The sequence below is a fragment of the Balaenoptera acutorostrata genome, chromosome 3, assembly GCF_949987535.1.
Source record: "Balaenoptera acutorostrata chromosome 3, mBalAcu1.1, whole genome shotgun sequence".
Lineage (NCBI taxonomy): Eukaryota > Metazoa > Chordata > Mammalia > Artiodactyla > Balaenopteridae > Balaenoptera > Balaenoptera acutorostrata.
In genome coordinates, this window is record NC_080066.1 from 68,543,047 (window position 1) to 68,563,407 (window position 20,361).

Consider the following 20,361-nt stretch of genomic DNA (forward strand, 5'->3'; position numbering starts at 1 on the left):
CACCGCAGGGCCAGCCGCCCTACTCTCCACTCCTCCCCACCTCCCAGCCTCTGCCCACACTGTACCCCTTTCCCTCCTGCCTTCTCCCCTCTCTGGCGAGTTCTGCCCAAGACTGTTCAGAACAAAGTCCAGCTGGAGAGGCAAGTGCACTGGACAGGAGCCTGGTTGGTCATTTCTGGCTGTGTGACCTCAGACAGTCCTCTTCTGACCGATTCCTCATCAGGATTACATCAGTGATGCCCCGAGTGTGGTCCCAGGTGGTCACTCATGGTTCCTTTACACGGTACAGAGATGAAGTTTTAAATTTTAGTAGTTACATATTTATTTTTAATTTGCATTAGAAAAAATATAACTTGCATGCCAAGTCCATGATTTCACAGGTATCAGTGCTAAGAAAGCTAAGTTTAAAAATAATGAATTAATTCAAACAAAAATACAGCATGAAAAATATAGTCTGGGTGGTACATGGCGCCGGCAGAAATCCTGTCTGATATGGGTGATCTGTCTGATCACTCTGTCTCTTTCAGGTAGAACATTCTAGATGCCACAGTTGCCACTGAAGAGAAAGGAGGTGGTGAGCCTGCTCTTTCCAACCTCTTGTTCCTTGTTGGTGCAGTTCTGGCCTGGAATGCCTTCGCTCTCTTCTCTGTCCAGACCAACCTTAGCCTTCAGGGCCTGACTTGAATCTGACTGCCCTCCCAAAGGTCCAGCAGAGAGAACTCTGTGGGGATCAGCCCCAGCCTGCATCCTAGGAAAAACAGAGAGCATCTCTCAGCAAGCCCGGCGCTGGCCTCTCCCCATTGGCTGGTAGGCTGGGGCTGACCTCTCCGCTGGACCTTTGGAAGGGCTGGGGGAAGGAGGCCAGGGGGCCCTTATCACTGGGCCTGCACCTTCACCCCTCACGAAGCCACAGTGAGCATGCCTGGCAGAGTGCTGGACCGGGAGTCTGCAGTCCTGGGTTTTCACTCCCCATTCTAACTCCTACCAGCCTTGGAAAGACACTTTGCCTCCCTGAGATGTTCTAAAATGGACCCATAATTCCTGACTTTATCTGGTTACTTTAAGAGTCAAAATGAGGGGCTTCCCCGGTGGCGCAGTGGTTGAGAGTCTGCCTGCCAGTGCAGGGGGCATGGGTTGGAGCCCTGGTCTGGGAAGATCCCACATGCCGCGGAGCAACTAAGCCCGTGCGCCACAACTACTGAGCCTGCGCGTCTGGAGCCTGTGCTCCGCAACAAGAGAGGCCGCGATAGTGAGAGGCCCGCGCACCGCGATGCAGAGTGGCCCCTGCTCGCCACAACTAGAGAAGGCCCTTGCACAGAAACGAAGACCCAACACAGCCATAAATAAATTAATTAATTTAAAAAAAAAAAAGAGTCAAAATGAGATATGCAGGTACAAGGTCTCATTCAAGATAAGATATCACTGCTGCTCCTGTGGGCCCAGTCTACTGAGAGGTGTCTGGAAAGCATCAGACACGGACTCCACTTTCAAATATCTTACAAGCCAACGGAGGAGATGAAATGGATGCTTGACAAGTTTACAGTAGTGAGAGGTCAGGGAAGGGGGGCGTCAGGGTGGGCTTCACGGAGGAGGGGCCATCTGCCAGCACGGGACACTGAGAGAGCACCGGGCACTGTGCACGATCCCCTGCGAGGTGGGAACTATGACTGTCCTTGTTGCACAGGGTGGGAAACAGACCCAGCCCAAGTTCAGACAGTGAGTAAGCACAGGATTCACTGGAACCTGTTCTGACTCTGCAGACCATATTATGTTTTCTCCAACTTCTTATTATAAAATATTTCAAAATGCAAAAATAGTTGAGAGCATGGTACAATAATCACCCACCACCTGGGTTCATCATCATTAACATGTTGCCACGTTCCTTTATGTACCTACCTCTTTAGGATTTTTTAGTTTTGTGGAATCGTTTGAAAGGAAGCTGCCAACGTGATGACGCCTGCCCATTTATTATGTCGGCACACATTTCCTACAAAGGAGGACGATTTCCTACATGAGCACATCACTCTTACTCCCTCTAAGAAAATTAACAACAATTCTTCAATACCGTCTAATACCCAGCCAATATTCAAAATTCTTCAAAATGCCTTTTACAGCTGTTCCCTATTTTGAACCAGGACTGGGAGCTGTGCTGCTCCCATGTATTTCATTTGGTTGGGATCTCTCTTTGGACTCCTTTAAATCTAGAGCACTCCCATCACTTTTTTTTTTTTTAGTGACACTGACTTCTTAAAGACATCAAATCAGTTGTCTTAGAAAATGTTCTAGGGGCTTCCCTGGTGGCGCAGTGGTTAAGAATCTGCCTGCCAGTGCAGGGGGCATGGGTTGGAGCCCTGGTCTGGGAAGATCCCACATGCCGTGGAGCAGCTAAGCCCGTGTGCCACAACTACTGAGCCTGCGCTCTAGAGTCCGTGAGTCACAACTACTGAGCCCACGCGCCACAACTACTGAAGACCGCGCGCCTAGAGCCCGTGCTCCGCAACAAGAGAAGCCACTGCAATGAGAAGCCTGCGCACCGCAACGAAGAGTAGCCCCAGCTTGCTGCAACTAGAGAAAGCCCGCGTGCAGCAACGAAGACCCAACGCAGCCAAAAATAAAATAAAAAAAGAAAATGTTCTAGCGATTTGTCTCATGTTGCTTTGTGGTCTCTTCAAAGTCATTCCTGGATTCCCTATAAACTTTAGGAGTCAGATGTAAAGACTTGATTCTATTCACATTAAAGATGCCCCTGTTAGTAATCCCTGGCTTGGGCGGGGTGAGGATAGGGAGGAGGGGACAGAGGGAACTTGGGAACATGTACCTGGCCTGGGTGGCGGCAGTGAGGGGGACAGCTGGCCAGTGCCGCGTATTTGCTCTGGAGGGTGGTGGACAGACAGCTGGAGGACCTGGGAGACCAGATCAGGAACCGGCACACACTGTGGGCCAAAGTGGAGCATCTGGAGGCCACAGAGTTCTGACCTTTCCTCCTGTGCTTACCAAGGGGCTGACTTCATTCTGAGGTCAGATGCACGGGTGTGCAGGCAGGGAACAGAAAAGCCTCCTCCCTATTCTGCAGAGGGAGGAGGCCATGTTGAGGCTGGGACTGAAAGAGCCACCCAGACCTCACAGGGAAATCAGTGTGGCAGCCAAGAGGTCACCTGAAAATCTGGCCCTTTGCCCCTTGCCCTCAAGCTCAGCCCAGATCCTGGTGGATTCCTCCCTGCTAGTTCTAGTGAGGGTAGGACACTCTCTATGAACCTTACAGGAGCAATCAGCACACGATTGAGACACATTTGAGCTCCCTAAAAGGAAGGACTTTCTTAATGGTTAGAGCTGCCTGAGATGGAAAAGGAAGTTATCATGATAGGTAATGAGCTTTCCATCCCTGGAAGGGTTCAAGATTGAGGTGGATGATCTCTGGGTTAAGGGCAGCGTGGAACAACAGATGAGACTAGATGGCCTTCCAGCCCCCAAATAATAGAGTTCCTCTACTTTATTAAAAACATTGTGTTGCAACGAGAGGAGTGCTAGGGTCCGAGAGCAACAAACTGGACACCCTGGCCCGTGGCATTTCTTCTCTGCAAAACAGGGATTGTAATGCCTCCCCAGCTGGGTTGCTGTGACAAGGAAGGACAACGGCTCTCATGGCAATTGCCATCTCCCCGTAGGCCTTCCCACATTGCTGATTACTGCACAGTCACTTATTTCAAGGTACGTATGTATTCTCTCTCCCGTTACTAGATTGTAAGTTAGGCGATCATCCAACTCCTTCTGGCCCCTGCACAGCCGCCCTCTACCCCAGGCCTGGTGCTGGATTCCTGTCTATAGGAGCCTCCCAGTGACACTGGTTGAATAATCTCTTGGTATGGTGGGAGGGCAAGGGCCAAGTTCAGGCACAACTGCCCAGTTCCTTGGAGGCGACAGGGTGAACCTCACCCCAGGGCTGTGACTTCAGTTTACTGAAGTTTTGAGTTTTGAGCTGATACCCCACCCCTGGCCACAGGATGAGGGCCTGGTCCTTACTCTCACCCCATTAGGGCTTCTGGGCCCAAGCCCTTCCTTGTAGTGTTTGTACTTCCAGTCATGTAGCCTCATCTCCTCTGGCCTCTTGAACTCAGTACACCCTTCAGGCTGGGGCTTAATGAGTCCCTTACCACTGACAGCACAGTATCAGCAAGGCGACCAATTCCATGACGCTCCCCAGCTGCCACCTCAACATCACCTCATTCTCCCCCAGCCGCAGCTGTCCAATGGGCAGAGCTGGACAGATACTACAATACCATTGAAAATACCTGGTACATATGTGACTAATTTGAGGCTCAGAGAGGTTGAGAGACTGGCCCAAAGTCACAAGCTGTGAAAGTGGCAGAGACAAGACCTCAGTCAAGACGTTCTGACTCTTAAAAAGACTTAGGTGAAAGCAATCTACAGATTCAATGCAATCCCTATCAAATTACCACTGGCATTTTTTACAGAACTAGAACAAAAAAATCTTAAAATTTGTATGGAGACACAAAAGACCCCGAATAGCCAAAGCAACCTTGAGGGAAAAAAAATGGAGCTGGAGGAATCAGGCTCCCTGACTTCAGACTATACTACAAAGCTACAGTAATCAAGACAATATGGTACCGGCACAAAAACAAATATAGATCAATGGAACAGGATAGAAAGCCCAGAGATAAACCCATGCACATATGGTCAACTAATCTATGACAAAGGAGGCAAGGGCACAGAATGGAGAAAAGACAGTCTCTTCAATAAGTGGTGCTGGGAAAACTGGACAGCTACATGTAAAAGAATGAAATTAGAACACTCCCTAACACCATACACAAAAACAAACTCAAAATTAAAGACCTAAATGTAAGACTAGACACTATAAAACTCATAGAGGAAAACATAGGAAGAACACTCTTTGACATAAATCACAGCAAGATCTTTTTTGACCCACCTCCTAGAGAAATGGAAATAAAAACAAAAATAAACAAATGGGACCTAATGAAACTTAAAAGTTTTTGCACAGCAAAGGAAACTATAAAGATGAAAAGACAACCCTCAGAATGGGAGAAAATATCTGCAAATGAAGGAACTAACAAAGGATTAATCTCCAAAATATACAAACAGCTCATGCAGCTCAATATCAAAAAAACAAACAACCCAATCCAAAAATGGGCAGAAGACCTAAATAGACATTTCTCTAAAGAAGACATACAGATGGCCAAGAAGCACATGAACACCTGCTCAATATTACTAATTATTAGAGAAATGCAAATCAAAACTACAATGAGGTATCACTTCACACCAGTTAGAATGGGCATCATCAAAAAATCTACAAACAACAAATGCTGGAGAGGGTGTGGAGAAAAGGGAACCCTCTTGTACTGCTGGTGGGAATGTAAACTGACACAGCCACTATGGAGAACAGTATGGAGGTTCCTTAAAAAACTAAAAATAGAATTACCATATGACCCAGCAATCCCACTACTGTGCATATATCCAGAGAAAACCATAATTCAAAAAGACACATGCAGCCCAATGTTCACTGTAGCACTATTTACAATAACCAGGTCATGGAAGCAACCTAAATGTCCATCGACAGATGAATGGATAAGAAGATACGGTACATATATACAATGGAATATTACTCAGCCATAAAAAAGAACAAAATTGGGTCATTTGTAGAGATGTAGAAAGACCTAGAGACTGTCACACAGAGTGAAGTAAGTCAGAAAGAGAAAAATAAATATCGTATATTAACTCATATATGTGGAATCTAGAAAAATGGTACAGATGAACTGGTTTGCAAGGCAGAAATAGAGACACAGATGTAGAGAACAAACGTATGGACACCAAGTGGGGAAAGTGGCGGGGGGCGAAGGGGTGGATGAATTGGGAGATTGGGATTGACATACATATACTAATATTTATAAAATAGATAACTAACAAGAACCTGCTGTATTAAATAAATAAATAAATGAAAATTAAAAAATAAAAAAGTAAAAAGTAAATAATAAATAAATAAAATAATGTTGAAAAACCAAACCAAACAAAAAAAGACTTGGGTGGCCTCAGGTCCTTGTTCTACCACTTAATGGCAAAGTCCCTCTGGTCAAGTTTCTAAACTGATCTAAATCTCTGCTTCTGTAGCTATAAGATGGAAACAATTATGTTACCTGCCCAATAAGTTGTAATAAGAATTAAATGAGATATTTGGGTAGAAGGCTAAAAAAAAAAAAAAAAAAAGGAAATTCTGACTCTTAGTTTACTGTTCTTTCCAACATAAAAACACATCTCTCCTCTTTCAGCCTCTCCACCCAAGCTCTTACTCCTCCCTACTTGTTCCATACAGTACAGGGCACTACACAAAAGTGTAAAGAAACTGTATAGGAAGCAGGGTTTGGAGGAGTCAGAAAGAATCCAAAGGTTTCTATCTTGGCTGTTATTTGCTAGCTGTGTGACTTTAGACTACTCAACTTCTCTGAGCATCAGTTTCTTTACCCGTAAAATTCGAATAACGTTATCCAGCTCACTGGATGCAATGAAGTGACCAAATGCTAAATGCCTGGCAAGGTGTCTGGCACGGAGGTGGGGTGGGGAGGGCGTGCTCATCACATACTAGTTCTACCCTCCCCTCTTCTCCTGTAAGGGAGAGACTCTGACCTCAATTAAGTGTTTACGTGGGGAGGGCCAAGCTCTGGCAGGAGAAGGAGGGGGCTGAGCTGGGCCGAGGGTCAGGAAGAGGGAGGGAAAGGCTCTGGCCTCCAGATGTGCGTGGCTGCTGGGCCTGCTCCCTGGCGGCCTCTCCCTGGGCCCAGGGCCATCCAGGTCTCCCTCTGAGAGGGGGAGGGCCCGGAAGGAGGAAGTGTTCGTTTTGCAGCTGAACGGCCCTTATAGCCTCTTAAGAAATGGAAGCAGGCTTTTTTCTCCTCTGAGATAATCTCTGTGTACACTCCAGGTGGAGACAAATTGTATCCTGTCCTCCAATCCTAAAAATGATTTATTGTGGCCAGCGGGTGCACTTTCTAGATGACGATGGCTAAAACTCAGTCCTGTAACCGGAACACAAAAAAATGTACGAGGGCAGGTTTTGTTCCCGTCTCTGACTCAGGTGACGGGGGGGAACTCATGGTTACATCCTTGGGGAGAGCTGTCAGCTGAGGAGCCCAGGAGGCCTCAGGATCTGCCCTGGTGGATACTGGACACTTGTTGTCATGGGGCAGCCCGTCAGGATCTGTGGGAGAGCCACTCCCTGTCCATGGGCTATCAGAGAAAGGCTGACATTTTTAGTCTTGTTTGGGTCACTACCTGTGTGACCTGGGATAAGGCATCTTCTTTCTCCAGGCTTGGTGTCCTTTTTGGTGAAATGTGGGTATCAGCCACACCTACGCCTTGGAATCGCTATCAGGATGGGACATGAGAACACTGGGGACGGGGCTTTGCAAAAGGTGTGCCGAACAACAGATACTATCATCAATATCTCCTCTGAATTCTCCCACAACATTCTGGGTTCACGAGTGATCACTGGTCAACTAGTCCTCCTCCAACTCTGAGTCAGCCCTGCTTTCCAGAGCCCAGGGCTGGACACATGGGAGGGATACAGCGCATGTTCCCAAACTGAAGGGAGCAGAAGTGGAATCAGCCCGGGGTCTTGAGAAGCGTGTCAGGTCAGGCAGTAATTACTGACGGACTCTTCACTTCAGTTTCCTCCTCTGTGAAATGAAAGGCTAGGATCTTTTTAGCAGAACACTTTCTCTAAATAAAATATTACTCAGAACTCCAAAATGTAAAATGGGCAAAGTTGGAGATGTTTGCATTCAAATCTAGCAGGAAACTGGGAGTACCTTCAAACAATGGTCCTGGGACTGAACCGTGGAGCCCAATTTGAGAACCTCTGGTGTGAGGAAAGGGGCCAGAAACCCACGTTCCAGCTGGCTCAGCCACTAACTCACTAGGGACCCTCAGGCAGATCCCTCCTTCTTCTCTCACAGGAGGTATTTGGGCCAGATGGCCCACCCTCTAGCTCTGCCATGTAATGGTCTTACTGGGTTCTTTCTCACTGGCTACCAGGACTTCTGAGAAGATCTTGTAGCCATTCAAGAAATACCCAGTATGAAGAAGCTGGACCGCAAGTGTTCTTGCTTAAGTGCTCTCTGACTGCAGTATCCGCTGGGTTTGGGCCTCCAGGGATCCAGGAGTCCCTCGAGAGTCTGCCTCTGAAGTCCCCATACCCCGTGGCACAGCTGACCTCAGCAGGGATGCAGGATGGAGGAAGCTGGCCCACTGACCCACTACCATATTGAACAGCACAGATTACAAATCATTTCCATCACTGCAAACAGTTCTGTTGCATGGCACTGGTAGAATATCAATTAGCCCCCCAAAGTCACATCCTAGAGGAAAAGAATCCAACTGAACGTCCACACCTGGGAGCTCCTGGCTGGGATGCACAGGGACCACAGAAGGTCAGGATCTGGAGTCACCCCATTGACTTTCTCTCCATCCTTAGCAGATGTGGAATTCTTAGGTTCCACGCCAACTCACAGAGCCTCTTGGGCAAGCCCCTCAGTCTTCTCAACCATGAAACGGGGACTCCTCCCCTTTGTCATGTTCCATCTTGCCTCCCTTACACCATCAGGGTGTAGATCAAAGTCAAGTGCGGATGAACACGGTTGGGATGGCACCTTCTCAACAGACTGCAGATGGAGGATTCAGATCTGGCACCCGTGGATGCTGCACTCTGCCCATCACCCGACGCAAGTCCAGCCAGATATGGAGTCTACTCCTGGAGCAGGCTTCTGCCCTGAATCCCTGCAGCCTTTCCTGTGCTGCTGGGCAGGACTGGACACGTGAGGAGAAGGCTGCCAGCCTCCTCCGCTCCAAGCTCTTCAGGAGAGCTTCCCATCTCCCCCGAGATGGCTCCTGAGCTGGGCAGTTGCCAGATTCTGAAGTCCCCAGATTCTGTCCTGTGTTCCCTTTTTCTGGCTCATCGCACTAATAACAATAGCCTACATTTATTAAGCACTTACTGTGACCCAAATATTTTACATTCATTACATCTTGTAATCCTTATAATAACCCCAAGGTAAAGATACAACTATTATCCCCATTTACAGATGCAACTGGGCTTGTTCGAAGTCACTTAAGTGGAGTAACTGGGATCTGAACTCCGACCTGACACCAGGGTTTCTTACTTTACATGTTTGCTCCCCAATCACACTGGATGTTAGTGAGGGCAGCAGCTATGTCTCATTCTTCTCCATTTTTCCAGGCCTTACCATTAGGCTTAATATAGTATTGATGAATGTTTACTAAATATGTGAATGAGTAAAGGAATAAGAGGACAGCAAGAAGGAAGAGTGACCCTGTCACTTCCCCTTAAAGCCTCTAAAAACTCCCTTGGTCCTCCCACATCATAAACCTTGCCCATTCCCTTATAGGGATCTGCGGGACCAGATCCCAACTTGTAAGATCCCACCTGGGCAGAAAGCAAGGAGAAGGAAATATCTGCCTCCCTATGGGCCCAACTTTTCTTACATGTGGTCCTAACACAAAAAGGCTTTCATAGAACCATAGCCTGCCAGCGCAGAAGAGGACCCTTGGGTCCACTAAAATCTAGCCTTTCATTTCACAGACTTAGGCCCAGAAAGAGGAAGTGACTTGTCCAAGGTCACACAGCAAGGTCACCTGATGACCAATCCACCCTGCAAGCCTCCTTGTGGGAGGGTGGGGGATAAACGGATGGGGGGTGAGGGGATAGGACATAGTGCTGCCACCTCTCCTCTGCAGGTAGACCTGGGGGGACTGTCTGGGGTGGGCAGGCCCCACCCAGGGAAGCACCCGCCTTCTACTGGGATTCTGAGTTCTGTATTCCTCGGCCCAGGGAGGGAGGGGGCGGTGGAGCCCAAAGCACAGGCCCAACAGATGGTTTCTATTTGCAGCCACTGCGCCTGGTCTGTGCCAGACTCCTGACCTATTTTGAGGAACTGAGGGCCCCACTGGCTCAGGGATGGCCTCCCACTCGCACCCCTTAACCCACAGTTTGGCAGGAGATCAGATGGGTGGTTCAGGGCCAGTGGAGGTGGGGAGTGGAGGAGGAAAACCTTTGAAAATGAGGCTGGGGTGGATGCCTGCAAGCTTGAACTCCAGAGCAGGTATCCTCAGAGTGTGAGCCCCAGGCATCATCTGGGGTGTTTGTGGAAATTCAGGTTCCTGGGCCCCACTTCAGGCCTGCAGGATCACACTCTCTGGGAGTGGGCTGGGGACTCTGCATTTGAACTGAGCTCCCCAGGTGATTCCTGTTATTCAGTGTACTGTCTGTGGACCGTAGCACTGGCATCATCTGGGAGCTGGTTAGAAATGCAGAATCCCAGGCCCCACCCAGGACTGAAGCAGAACCTGCAGAATCTGTGTGCATCAGAATCACCCCATGGGCTTGTTAAAACACAGATCGCTAGGCCTCACCTCCAGAGTTTCTGAGTCAGGAAGTCCGCGGGCCTGGGAACATGCATTTCTAACAAGTCGCCAGGTGAGGTGAAGCTAACTAAGTCCCCGAGCTGTACTGCAAGGGTCACTGTACCCTCTGAAGCCCTAGTGCTCTCACCTTTCAGAAGTCCCTTTACCTCTCCGAGTTTCAGTCTGTCCATCTGTAAAATGGATATAATTCACACCTTTTTCCTAGGGCAGTTGTGAGGCGCCAATGAAATAATAACGTGTGTGAGAGTGCTTTGTGAACTACTATTGTTATTATAAAAATTATTATATAAATCAATTTGTACCTTACAAAGTGGTATAGGCCCTGTCATTGGCCCTTGACAGCCGCCCTGCCGTACAGCAAGTCAGTCAAAGAGCTATGCATTCCTCGAGGGCTTTATTCTGCGTTCCTGGACTGTCCAGCACAAGACCAGGCATGGAGTAACTGCTCAATAAGGGCTGGCGGAATTCAGCCCAAGATGGCTGATTCCCAGGCCCTCTCCCTTTCCACTGCAGTCTCTACTTCTCACATCCTCCTTCAAGGCTCTCTGGTCCCTTGGCAGGCGAAGCAAAGCAACTTTTTTTTTAAAAAAGGTTGCTTGATAGTTGAGGCTAAAGGGCGAGCTGGGGACACACCAGCCCCAGCTGCCACCCCTCAGGCTCCTCCCCCGTGAAACGCCCTGCCTGACTCTCAGGATGAGTTGGGATCCCATATTGAGAGCGCCCGGCCCAGCCCCTGGCACATGGTGGTGGGTGCACCCTCCATTCAGGGGTCCTTCCCACGACGGGATCTGATCACCTGGGCGCCCCCGAGCTGGGGCACTGCAGGGCTCGTACGTTTAAGGTCAGGCCTAGCACGGGCTGATGCAGCTCCCTGGCAACGAAATCTCCTAAAATGATGTACCAAGCGTGCTCCCCGGGAAAGCGGGCGACCGGAGCTGCTCACAGGCGGAATCCCACGGGCCTCCCCGGGGCACTGCAGAGGAGCCCTTCTACTTGTTGGTCCCTGTACGCAGGGGACCCTCAGACCATCCACCTCATGGACCAGGACCTTGGCTCCCTGTTGCCTGGAAATGCAGGAAAGATGGGCTGCTAAACAGTCCCTGGGGGAATGTGTAATGTGGCTTGGGCCTTCTCCTTCCCGAGAGATAACTTATCTAAACTGCAACAGGGGAGGGCTGCAGTATCTCTGTAGAGAACAGAGGCAGCCAGCCCATCTCTCAGGGCTCAAATGAGAAAGGAAAGGTTGAAAACCTTTACATTACTGTCAGTCATCTTGGGTACAAGAGGGGGCAGTGAGCAGACACCAGGCCACGTGCACAGAGCTTATTCAGGGACCAACTCTGCATTGATTACTCTGCACTGTCCCCAAGGGATGTGTGTGTGTGTGTGGCTTTTGTTTGAAAAACCCTCTGACCGATGACTGACTCATGATGTTCTACCTTTCACCAACTGCATTATGAAAAGAATCTACTAGTTAATGTAGGACCCGGCAAGGAAAGGGGACTCTTCCTGGATCTTTGGCCAATTCCCCTAACTAAGCACAGCCTCTGTTCCCCAAACTCACAAGGGACACAGCCTCCTTCTAGGTGGCTGGTTGTGTCCCCAGGGGACCTCCAGCTCAGCTCCAGAGCTCTGCACAGTAGAAGGGACCCACACTCAGTGGTGACTGGCTTGGGGTTTAAATGTGAGCTATGTGAGGCAGTGGTTGGTAACAGAGAGAAGGGCATGGAGAGGAGGGCAGAGAGAAGTGTGAAGAGGATCATTTTTACTTTCTAGATGTGTCACTGTGCTTTTTAATCTTTAGCACTTTCTAACCATGGACCTTCCCTCTCTTCCTCTTAACGGCACCTGTTCACCCAGAAAGGGTTAGGACTGTTCAAGCAGGAATCTGAACAATTCAGGTTTTCTGACATCCAGTATGGGATTTGCAGCTACACAACAGTCTTAAGAGTCAGACTTGAGAGGCTTTTCTTGACTCCCATCTCCCCCTGATAGCAAACGAAGGATGTCACCTGGCTGACCAGATAGCAGAGAAGTCCTGGTCAGACACCAGAGGGAGGGGAAAGCCCACTCCTTGCAGACGGAAAGTCTGAGAATGGGAAGGAGACAGAGAGGGAAGTGCAGGTTCAGACGTGTGCCCTGATTTTCCGTACTCTGGGCCAGAATCTCAGCGGGGTGGTGTTCAGTAGGATGAGGGTGGTGCCGAGGGCAGAGGGTAGAGGCGTTTCTCTCCAACTTCTTGACTGGGATTCTAGAAGGAGAGAGACCAGTATTCAGGATGGCCCTGGGCCAAATAAGAGGTGGCCTCTCAGAATTAAGATGGCCAAGGGGAATGGTCAGACAGAGGGGACCGGGCACGCACTCTTAAGCCTTCTTCAGCCCTTGGCTGGTGGAGAGAACCCAGCAGTCATGCCCGACACATCCCAGAGGAGGACCTGGAAGATCTAAGAGCCGCAGGCCACCAGGAGTTTGCCACGGTGAGAGGCAAGCGCACTGCAGCAGAGGCTGTGGGGAAGACAGGTCTGGGGCAAGATGGACAGTGAGACAAAGGCCCAGCGGGGGATGGACCCTGCCATCAGGGCCAAGGGAAAATGGACCATGAGTTTGTCCACAGCAGACTTCAGTGGCAGATACCCAAAGAACGCCCTGGGATGGGACAGACCAGCCACACCTCAGTGGACATCAGCTAGGACATGTCTGAGGACCGGCGCAGAGCCAGAGGTCTCCCTCCCCCTGACACCCCGGCTGTCTACATCCCCAGATGTCATTTTACAAAAGAGCTGGAAGAGGAGGAGCTCTGAAAGATGAGCCTTTGGAGTCACTCAAGCAGAAGCCAAATTAACCCAAAGAGGCTGAGTCTTTACATCACAAGACTGTGTAAATCACTGAATCAGATCAACTCCACTGGACAGGAATGAATGTGTTTTATCACTGTGACCCTTCGAGGCAGGGCTCCTAAATGAGATCAGATCAGCTTTAGAGAAAATAAAGAAGCTGTATCTTCTTACACACTACTATATATAAAATAAACAACGAGGACCTACTATATAGCACAGGGAACTATATTCAGTATCTTATAATAACCTATAATGGAAAAGAATCTGAAAAAGAATATACGTGTGTGCGTGTGTGTAACTGAATCACTTTGCTGTACACCTGAAACTAACACACTGTAAATCAACCATGCCTCAATTAAAAAAAAAAAAGACTCTGTATCTCCTTTGCACACCCAAGTTGTCAGGGCCGCCACGTAAAGCCACGAAGGCTGTGCACTGCGCAGCTTGACCAAGTGGATGGCGCCCCCTGGAGTTATGCAGTGCGGCGGCGGGGTTGCCTGCGAGTCCCTTCACAATGAAGAAGTGGCCTCAGAAGCAGGAGGCAGAGTGAGAGAGCTCCCATCACAACCACAGAGGCCAGGCTTGAGCAGACAACAAGATAACCAGGGGGATCCCGTGCACTTGCAGCTCTGAAACGTCATCCCAGGCTTCTGATGCCAGGTCTTGTGGCTGCCCTGGGAGCTGGGGAGCCTGCCTGCTGGTCACTCTCTTGTCTTCCATTAGTAACGGTCAACAGAGAGAGTCTGTTTCTAGCAACCAACAGAGATCTCACTCCAGCAATGCAGAGCGACAACATGGGGCCCTCCTAGGGCAGCTGCCATCAGCCATTCCAGACACCAGTCTACACTGACAAGTGTCTACACTGGCAAGCGGAAGTGTCTCATCCCTGGCAGCTGAAGAGAAGCGACTCCCCTTGCAAGGGTGCGTCAGGACTTTCTCTGCTGTGGTTGGTGGTGTCAAGAGGCTAATGAATTGGCTCCAGTGGGTCTCTGACCACCCTGTCTCCCGGGGACTCGCCCTTCCTCAGCACCTGCAGCATTTCCTAGCTGCAGCTCCCAGTGGGCACTCGGTGTATACTTCATGGTCTGATCTGTTCTCTTTACATGCAAAAAGAAGGCTGTAAGCTGGGCCCCCATGCCAGCTTTGAAGGCTGGAAAGAGGAGGAACTCTAAAATCAGACAGACCTGGGTTTAAATCCTAGTACCACCGCTTACTAGGGACGTACCATACTTTGGACAAGTTCATTAGCTTTTCAGAACTTGCATTCTCAACTGTAAAAATGGAGAAAAACAATACCTACTTCTCTGGGCAGTTTCCAGCCTCTTGGTCTCTTTCAGAGAGTCCTGCACATACAGTCAATAGCCAATTGTCGGGTAAGTGACTGGCTTTCGAGGGGTTGGAGGGAGGGAGCCAAGCACAACTTTAACCGTTCCGTGACTCTGCCATCTGGGTGTTCCCTGGGAGCAATGGGACAAGTGCTTGGAAAAGGGAGGTGTGGCAGATGCTCCTGATTGGCTACATACCAGCCATCCCCACCCGTTTCCACCCACCTCCACTACAGGAGGGATACTCACTGTCCCAGCATCCCTCACACTTAGGAGAGACCCTATGACCCAGTTTTGTGGGGACTTCTGGGAAAGATTTTTTCTCATTAATGAAAGAAGAGAGACATAAGAAAAACTCTTTCTTGACAAACTGGCTGATACACTGCTTCCAGCCTTTGTTTGCATTTGAGAATGTAAAGCCTGGAGCTGTGGCAGCTATCTTGGACCCATGAGGTGACAAGCCCATGATCAAAAGCTAACATGATGAAGAGGCAGACCAGAAGAACAGAAAAAGCCTGAGTTCTTAATGACACTGCTGAGCCACAAAACCAACCCTAGACCTCCTCCCTCCAGGCCTCTTGTTCAATAAATCGTAAATATGCCTACAGCTTGAGTCATTCTTGATTGACTTTTGTTACTTACAGCCAAAAGCATCCCAACTGATATAGATGAAGCAGAAAGGGCAGGGGTAGCAGATGTCTCGGTCTTTGGCCATTGCAAGTGATCGGCCTCCATGAGGTCTCCATGTCTCAGAGGCTCTGCTCCCACAGCCAAGAACCTAGAGATTATGAGGAGACCTGGATACTACACAGCCCCACTCATGCCTGGCACGCCCACCCCTGCCAGAAGGCAAAGGAAACCAAGGTCCCTCCATTCCCTTTCCAGGTTTTCTCTCCTCTCCCAGTGGAGTTCCTCTGGGTGGGCTGATGCAGCCCCCTCTGTCTTCTGTGCACTTGTGGGAAAAGTTGCACAGCTCAGGGGTTAATAATGACGACCATTGGGGGAAAAAAGCGATAATCAGATTCATACTGCCCGTTGCTACACAACCACCCCACACGGCACCTCCCCAGCAACACTGTAAAGGCTTGAAAAGAGGTTTCCCCCATCCCCCCTCTTTTTCTTTATTCCACTGAATGCTGTCATTACTACAGAAACCATGAGGAAGGGGTGAAGATGAAAATGAGGTTATGTATGTTAAACATCTGGCACAGTGCCTGGGGGGGGGGTAATGAGCAAACACCAGCACCCTGCCTTTCCCTTCCAACATGATGGCAATGCAGTGACAAAACAAAGACGCCGAACAGCTCCTAAAGGGCGGGGGTGCCTTTGGCAGGGGACCCTCCCATTGTCCTTATGGGGTTCTTGGTTTCTGAAGTACCTTCTCCTTTCTCTCATGTTACACACACACACACACACACACACACACACAGAGCTGGTTCAAGAGCCCAAGCTCCTTGATTCCACTGTGAGTTGGGGTCACGGTCACAGGGTCAGGGTTCTCAATTAGCATCTTCTTCAGCCCCATCCCAATGTGCCTGATCCGATCCCCACTGAGGCTGCTCCCGTCACTGACCCTTCTGCTGGTCCCCCGTCCACTTCATGAGCACATCACAAAGCCCTTGAAGTTGCTGGGGGCTCAACCTTTTCACACACATCACTGCATCCCAGTCCTGGCCCAGGATGGGTTCTTCGCTTCAGGCCTCCCAGGTCACTCCGGTTCCCTGAGTGCCAACCCACTGGCAGCATCTGGCCTCTGCAGTCTCACCTCTGCAGATACAGTTTCTCTCCTGACAAAATCCATGGAGTCAGGACCACCCCAGTCTGTATGGCGCTTTGGTGAGAATAGACAAAGGTGCCTCTTCTTCTGGGCAGACACAGCTCCAGGCTAGAGCCCACAGCTTGATAAGTGGAACATGGGCTGGACTGCAGCCCCAGGTGCTCCTTTGCCGGGTGCCCTTGTGCAGGGCACAACACACACAACTGTCTGTGGCGGCCATGCATAGAGCCTCTCCAATCATCCTCCTGTGTTTCTGACCTAAGTGCTATTCTCGGACACTGACCACCCTAGAACTTTTCGTTATGGAGCGTCCCAGTTCCGGGGGCAACAACTTTGCAGAACACCAAGACCAAGATTGTGCAGTACTCCCCAGCACAATCCCACGGCTCACTCAGCACTCCCTGCAGGGCTCCCCTCTGCTAACACAAGTTAAAGTCATAGCACCTCTGCCACCCAGTTCCAATTCATTCCTCCCTGGCCTGCCTGGAGGTGAATCACACAGCTGTCCCTGGAGACACAGGGGTCCTTGTGTTAGCATCCCACCATGGTTAGAGGCCCTTCTCTACCACTAACAAGCTACTGTCACGGACAAGTTGCTTTACTTCTCAGGGCCTTGTCTGCAGGTCAAGTGGAGATAATAGTGGTGCTTCCTCATGGGTTTGATGTGAGGATTAAGTGAGAAAATGCATGTAAAATGCTTACATCATCACCTGACACATACTATGTGATCAATACATGCAGCTACTGTAAAATCCTTTGACTCAGCAGTTCCTGTTTCTTTGTCTATAACATGGGTAAAGCGATATGTCGCAGGTTTTAATGTTTTTGACAATGTGTAGGACTTGCTGTGTGCCAGGTACTGTAGTTCTAAGCATATCACAACATTAATTCATCCTCATAGCACCCCAGTGAGGTAGGTACTATTATCTTCCCCTAATTGCAGGAGAGGAAACTGAGGTACAGGGGTTCAGTAACTTGCCCAAGGTCACCTCAGGAATAGGTACAGCAGGGATTCAAACCCAGGCCTCCCAGCTCCACTGGGTGTGTGCTTAACAAGTAGGCTGTGGGGCATCGATGTCTATTGTGGGAACTAAATGAGAAAACACATGCAGAGTGCTTGGCACACAGAAGGCACTCAATATACGGTCATTATGCTAATGTAGCATTATTGTTGAATGTTCATCATCATTATTACTAATATATGCAAAGTGCCCACCGAAATCAAGCTGCCCTTTCTTCTTCTCCCTCCCTCCAGCACTGATGTTGCTGTGTTTTGGTGGTGGGTGGGATTCTTGGCACTCTTTGGAGAAGGTTTCCTGCTGGGTTTCCAGTATGGGGGCAGGGAGAGAAGATTTGGGGTACAAAGGAGAGGATGAATAAACTCTCTCGGCACCAAGCCTCATCGAACTGGTGGTACCTCAGACACACAGCAAATCAAGTTGGCTCCAACAGGGGGAGGCTGGGCGGTGTGGGTAAGCAGGGGGCGCCCAGGGGCCTGAGGGATAGGGAAGCAGATGGAGGGAGACCAAGCTGCCCCTGCAAGATCCAACTCAGCAAATGATAACTAAGACGCCTAAGACCATCTCTGAGGCCCAGTGCAAATGCCCCTTCCTCCAGGAAGCCTTTCTAGATCTCCCAGTCGGATCAACCCCTTTCCCCTCTGCTCCTATAACACTTTATATTTCTAGCCCAGCCCCACCCATATTTTGCCTACTGTTTTAGATTCACAGCACAAAGAGGCCAAATGTCTCTTTGACTATAGGCTTCTGGGGAGCAGGGACCAGGTCTGTAATATCTGTATCCCCCGCAGGGCCTTTTGTACAGTAGAGGCTTAATGAATGCTTGTTAATTGAATAGTGAATGAATAAGACACAGCTCCTGCCCGCTTGGGGCCTTTCTCTCCTGTGGCCTCATCATTGCAGAGCAACTGACTGTGTGGTTGGTGAGACCCCGAGTTGGCCTGAGAGGTGAAAAACATGAGGGCCTGGGGGAATGTGGGGGGGACATGGGGGATGACGGCCTCTGTTCCCAACAACAAGGGCTCGGCCTCACCAGGAGGAGGGCAGTGTCACCCTGGGCCGCCTTTCCTTCCCCGCCCTGGCTTCGGCCAGCACCCAGTCATCCCCTCGGGCTGGGGGTCTGTCCAGGCCCCTCTACCTCCTGCACAGTTCCTGCTCACGTCATCCCATCCCGCCCTGAAAACAATGACCAGACCTGCCCCGGTGCCTCTCACCAAACCATCACTCTGGGTCTCCCCTCCCACTAACTGCTACAGCCAGACTCATCGCGTCCCAGGCACGTGGTTACCTCCCCCTCCCAACCCCAAAACGGCCCAAGGGGACTCCTGGCCTCTTCTCTCTGTGTCCTGGAGTCCCACCCATCTCTCCCACACAGTTCCTGTGCCCTCCCCACCAACATGCTCTTTCTTCTTAGTGTCCGTCCACACTGCGGGTCCCTTCACAGCGCTTGCAGGCACTTAGAGTAAGGTGCTCCACCCTGGTGCACTGCTTTTCCTGTGTTCAGATTTTGCCTCTAAATTCCCTGAGGGGTAGGATGGTGCCTTAGTCAACTCCAGATCTCCCATATGAAACCCACACAGGGCAAAAATAATAATGAATATACAAAATGAAAGCAAAACAGATAAGCAAGCAAAAATAAAAATTAATAAGTAACTTAACAAATAGCATTTATTCAGTGCTTATTATGTGCCAGGCACTGTTAGAAGAAATTTACGTGAATTAACTTAGTATTATCCTTCTTAGGCTGATGTTATTGTACCCATTTTGCAGATGCAGGAATGGAGGCAGAGAGAAGGCAAGTAGCTTGCTAAGGCCCCACAGTCAGCAGTGGTGGGACTGGAGGTTAGACCCAGGAGTCTGGCTCCAGGGCCGGTGCTCAGAGCCCCCACCACTCTCATGGGTAATTGCTGAGGGGCTCGATGATACGCACCTCTTACCTGCTCTTCAAATCTGTAATTTCCACAGTGAGACTGGCAGCTGGGAAGCTAGGGTTACGGCCCCAGCCTCTGATCAGACCTCTGGGCCACTCTCTGGAAGCAGTGGTTCTCAGCCCTTGCAGCACCTTAAATTCACCTGGGGAGGTCTTGTTTTCATAAGTATTGATGCCTGTGCCACCCCAGCCAAGGAGATGGAATGTTGATGATGGGATCTGGGCATCTGTATTTTTAAGAGGCCCCCTCAGTGAGAACTAAGAGCCGCTGCTCTAAAGGCGGTGATTCTCACGGGGGCCCTGGCTAGATCTCGCTACCTCGTCCTCTCACTCAAAGGCCGGCAGTCCTGCATCTGTATCATCCAGGCTGCTGTCTTCTTTTTGTCCACATCACTCCCTGGCAAAGGGCCCAGGGGAAGCAAAAGAGCAAAACTCAACCCAGTCACGGCACCAGGCCCCCTACCTGCAGCCAGAGAAGGCGCTGGGATATGAAAGAGTCTGGAGTAGTCTCGAGAGGTTTTTAGACTTTCTCTAGGGCACTGAACCTTCCCCCCTCAGTGTTTCCATCCTTAAGGCGTAATGACATAATTCCAACCCCCTGGGGACTGGTGCTATTTTTCCCATTATTTACATGTTTGTACAACTTGGTCTTCACCCTTCCTAGGAACGGGCTTTGATGGTATTACTTGCAGGGCCCTTGTGTACCTTTGATCTGCCGAGCATATCTGGTGGGGAAGGGCGGAGGGCCCTAGAGCCCTGGGCCTCCCAGGGAAAGGGGTGATCTGCCAGAAATGAGGCCACAGCTTGTCCTCCAAAGGGTGCAGCCAGACTTCCAGGACAATGGCCAGTTAGGCCGTTGGTAGAGTATGTTCCAAGAGCAAAACAATCCAGGGGCAGTGCCAACTTCCTGGTTTGAAAATACAGCATCTCAGGGTCAAGTCCTTGAAAGGAATGGATCATGAATCAACCCCTGTGCCCAAAGTGCCTGCCCAGACCCACTGACCAG

The 20,361-nt window shown here is 49.9% G+C and overlaps 1 protein-coding gene across 5 annotated transcripts in view; it reads right to left on the bottom strand.

Moving 5' to 3' along the window:
* CORO2B (coronin 2B) overlaps positions 1–20,361 on the bottom strand; it is a 141,173-nt gene that overhangs the window by 73,302 nt on the left and 47,510 nt on the right. The window contains exon 2 of one of the 5 annotated variants that reach the window (XM_057543720.1): positions 1,897–1,987. The exons of the other annotated variants lie outside the window; for them this stretch is intronic. Coding sequence (XP_057399703.1) covers positions 1,897–1,965 — 69 coding nt within the window. The 5' untranslated portion in view covers positions 1,966–1,987. The remainder of the gene's footprint in view (positions 1–1,896; positions 1,988–20,361) is intronic. 5 annotated transcript variants of the gene reach the window in all.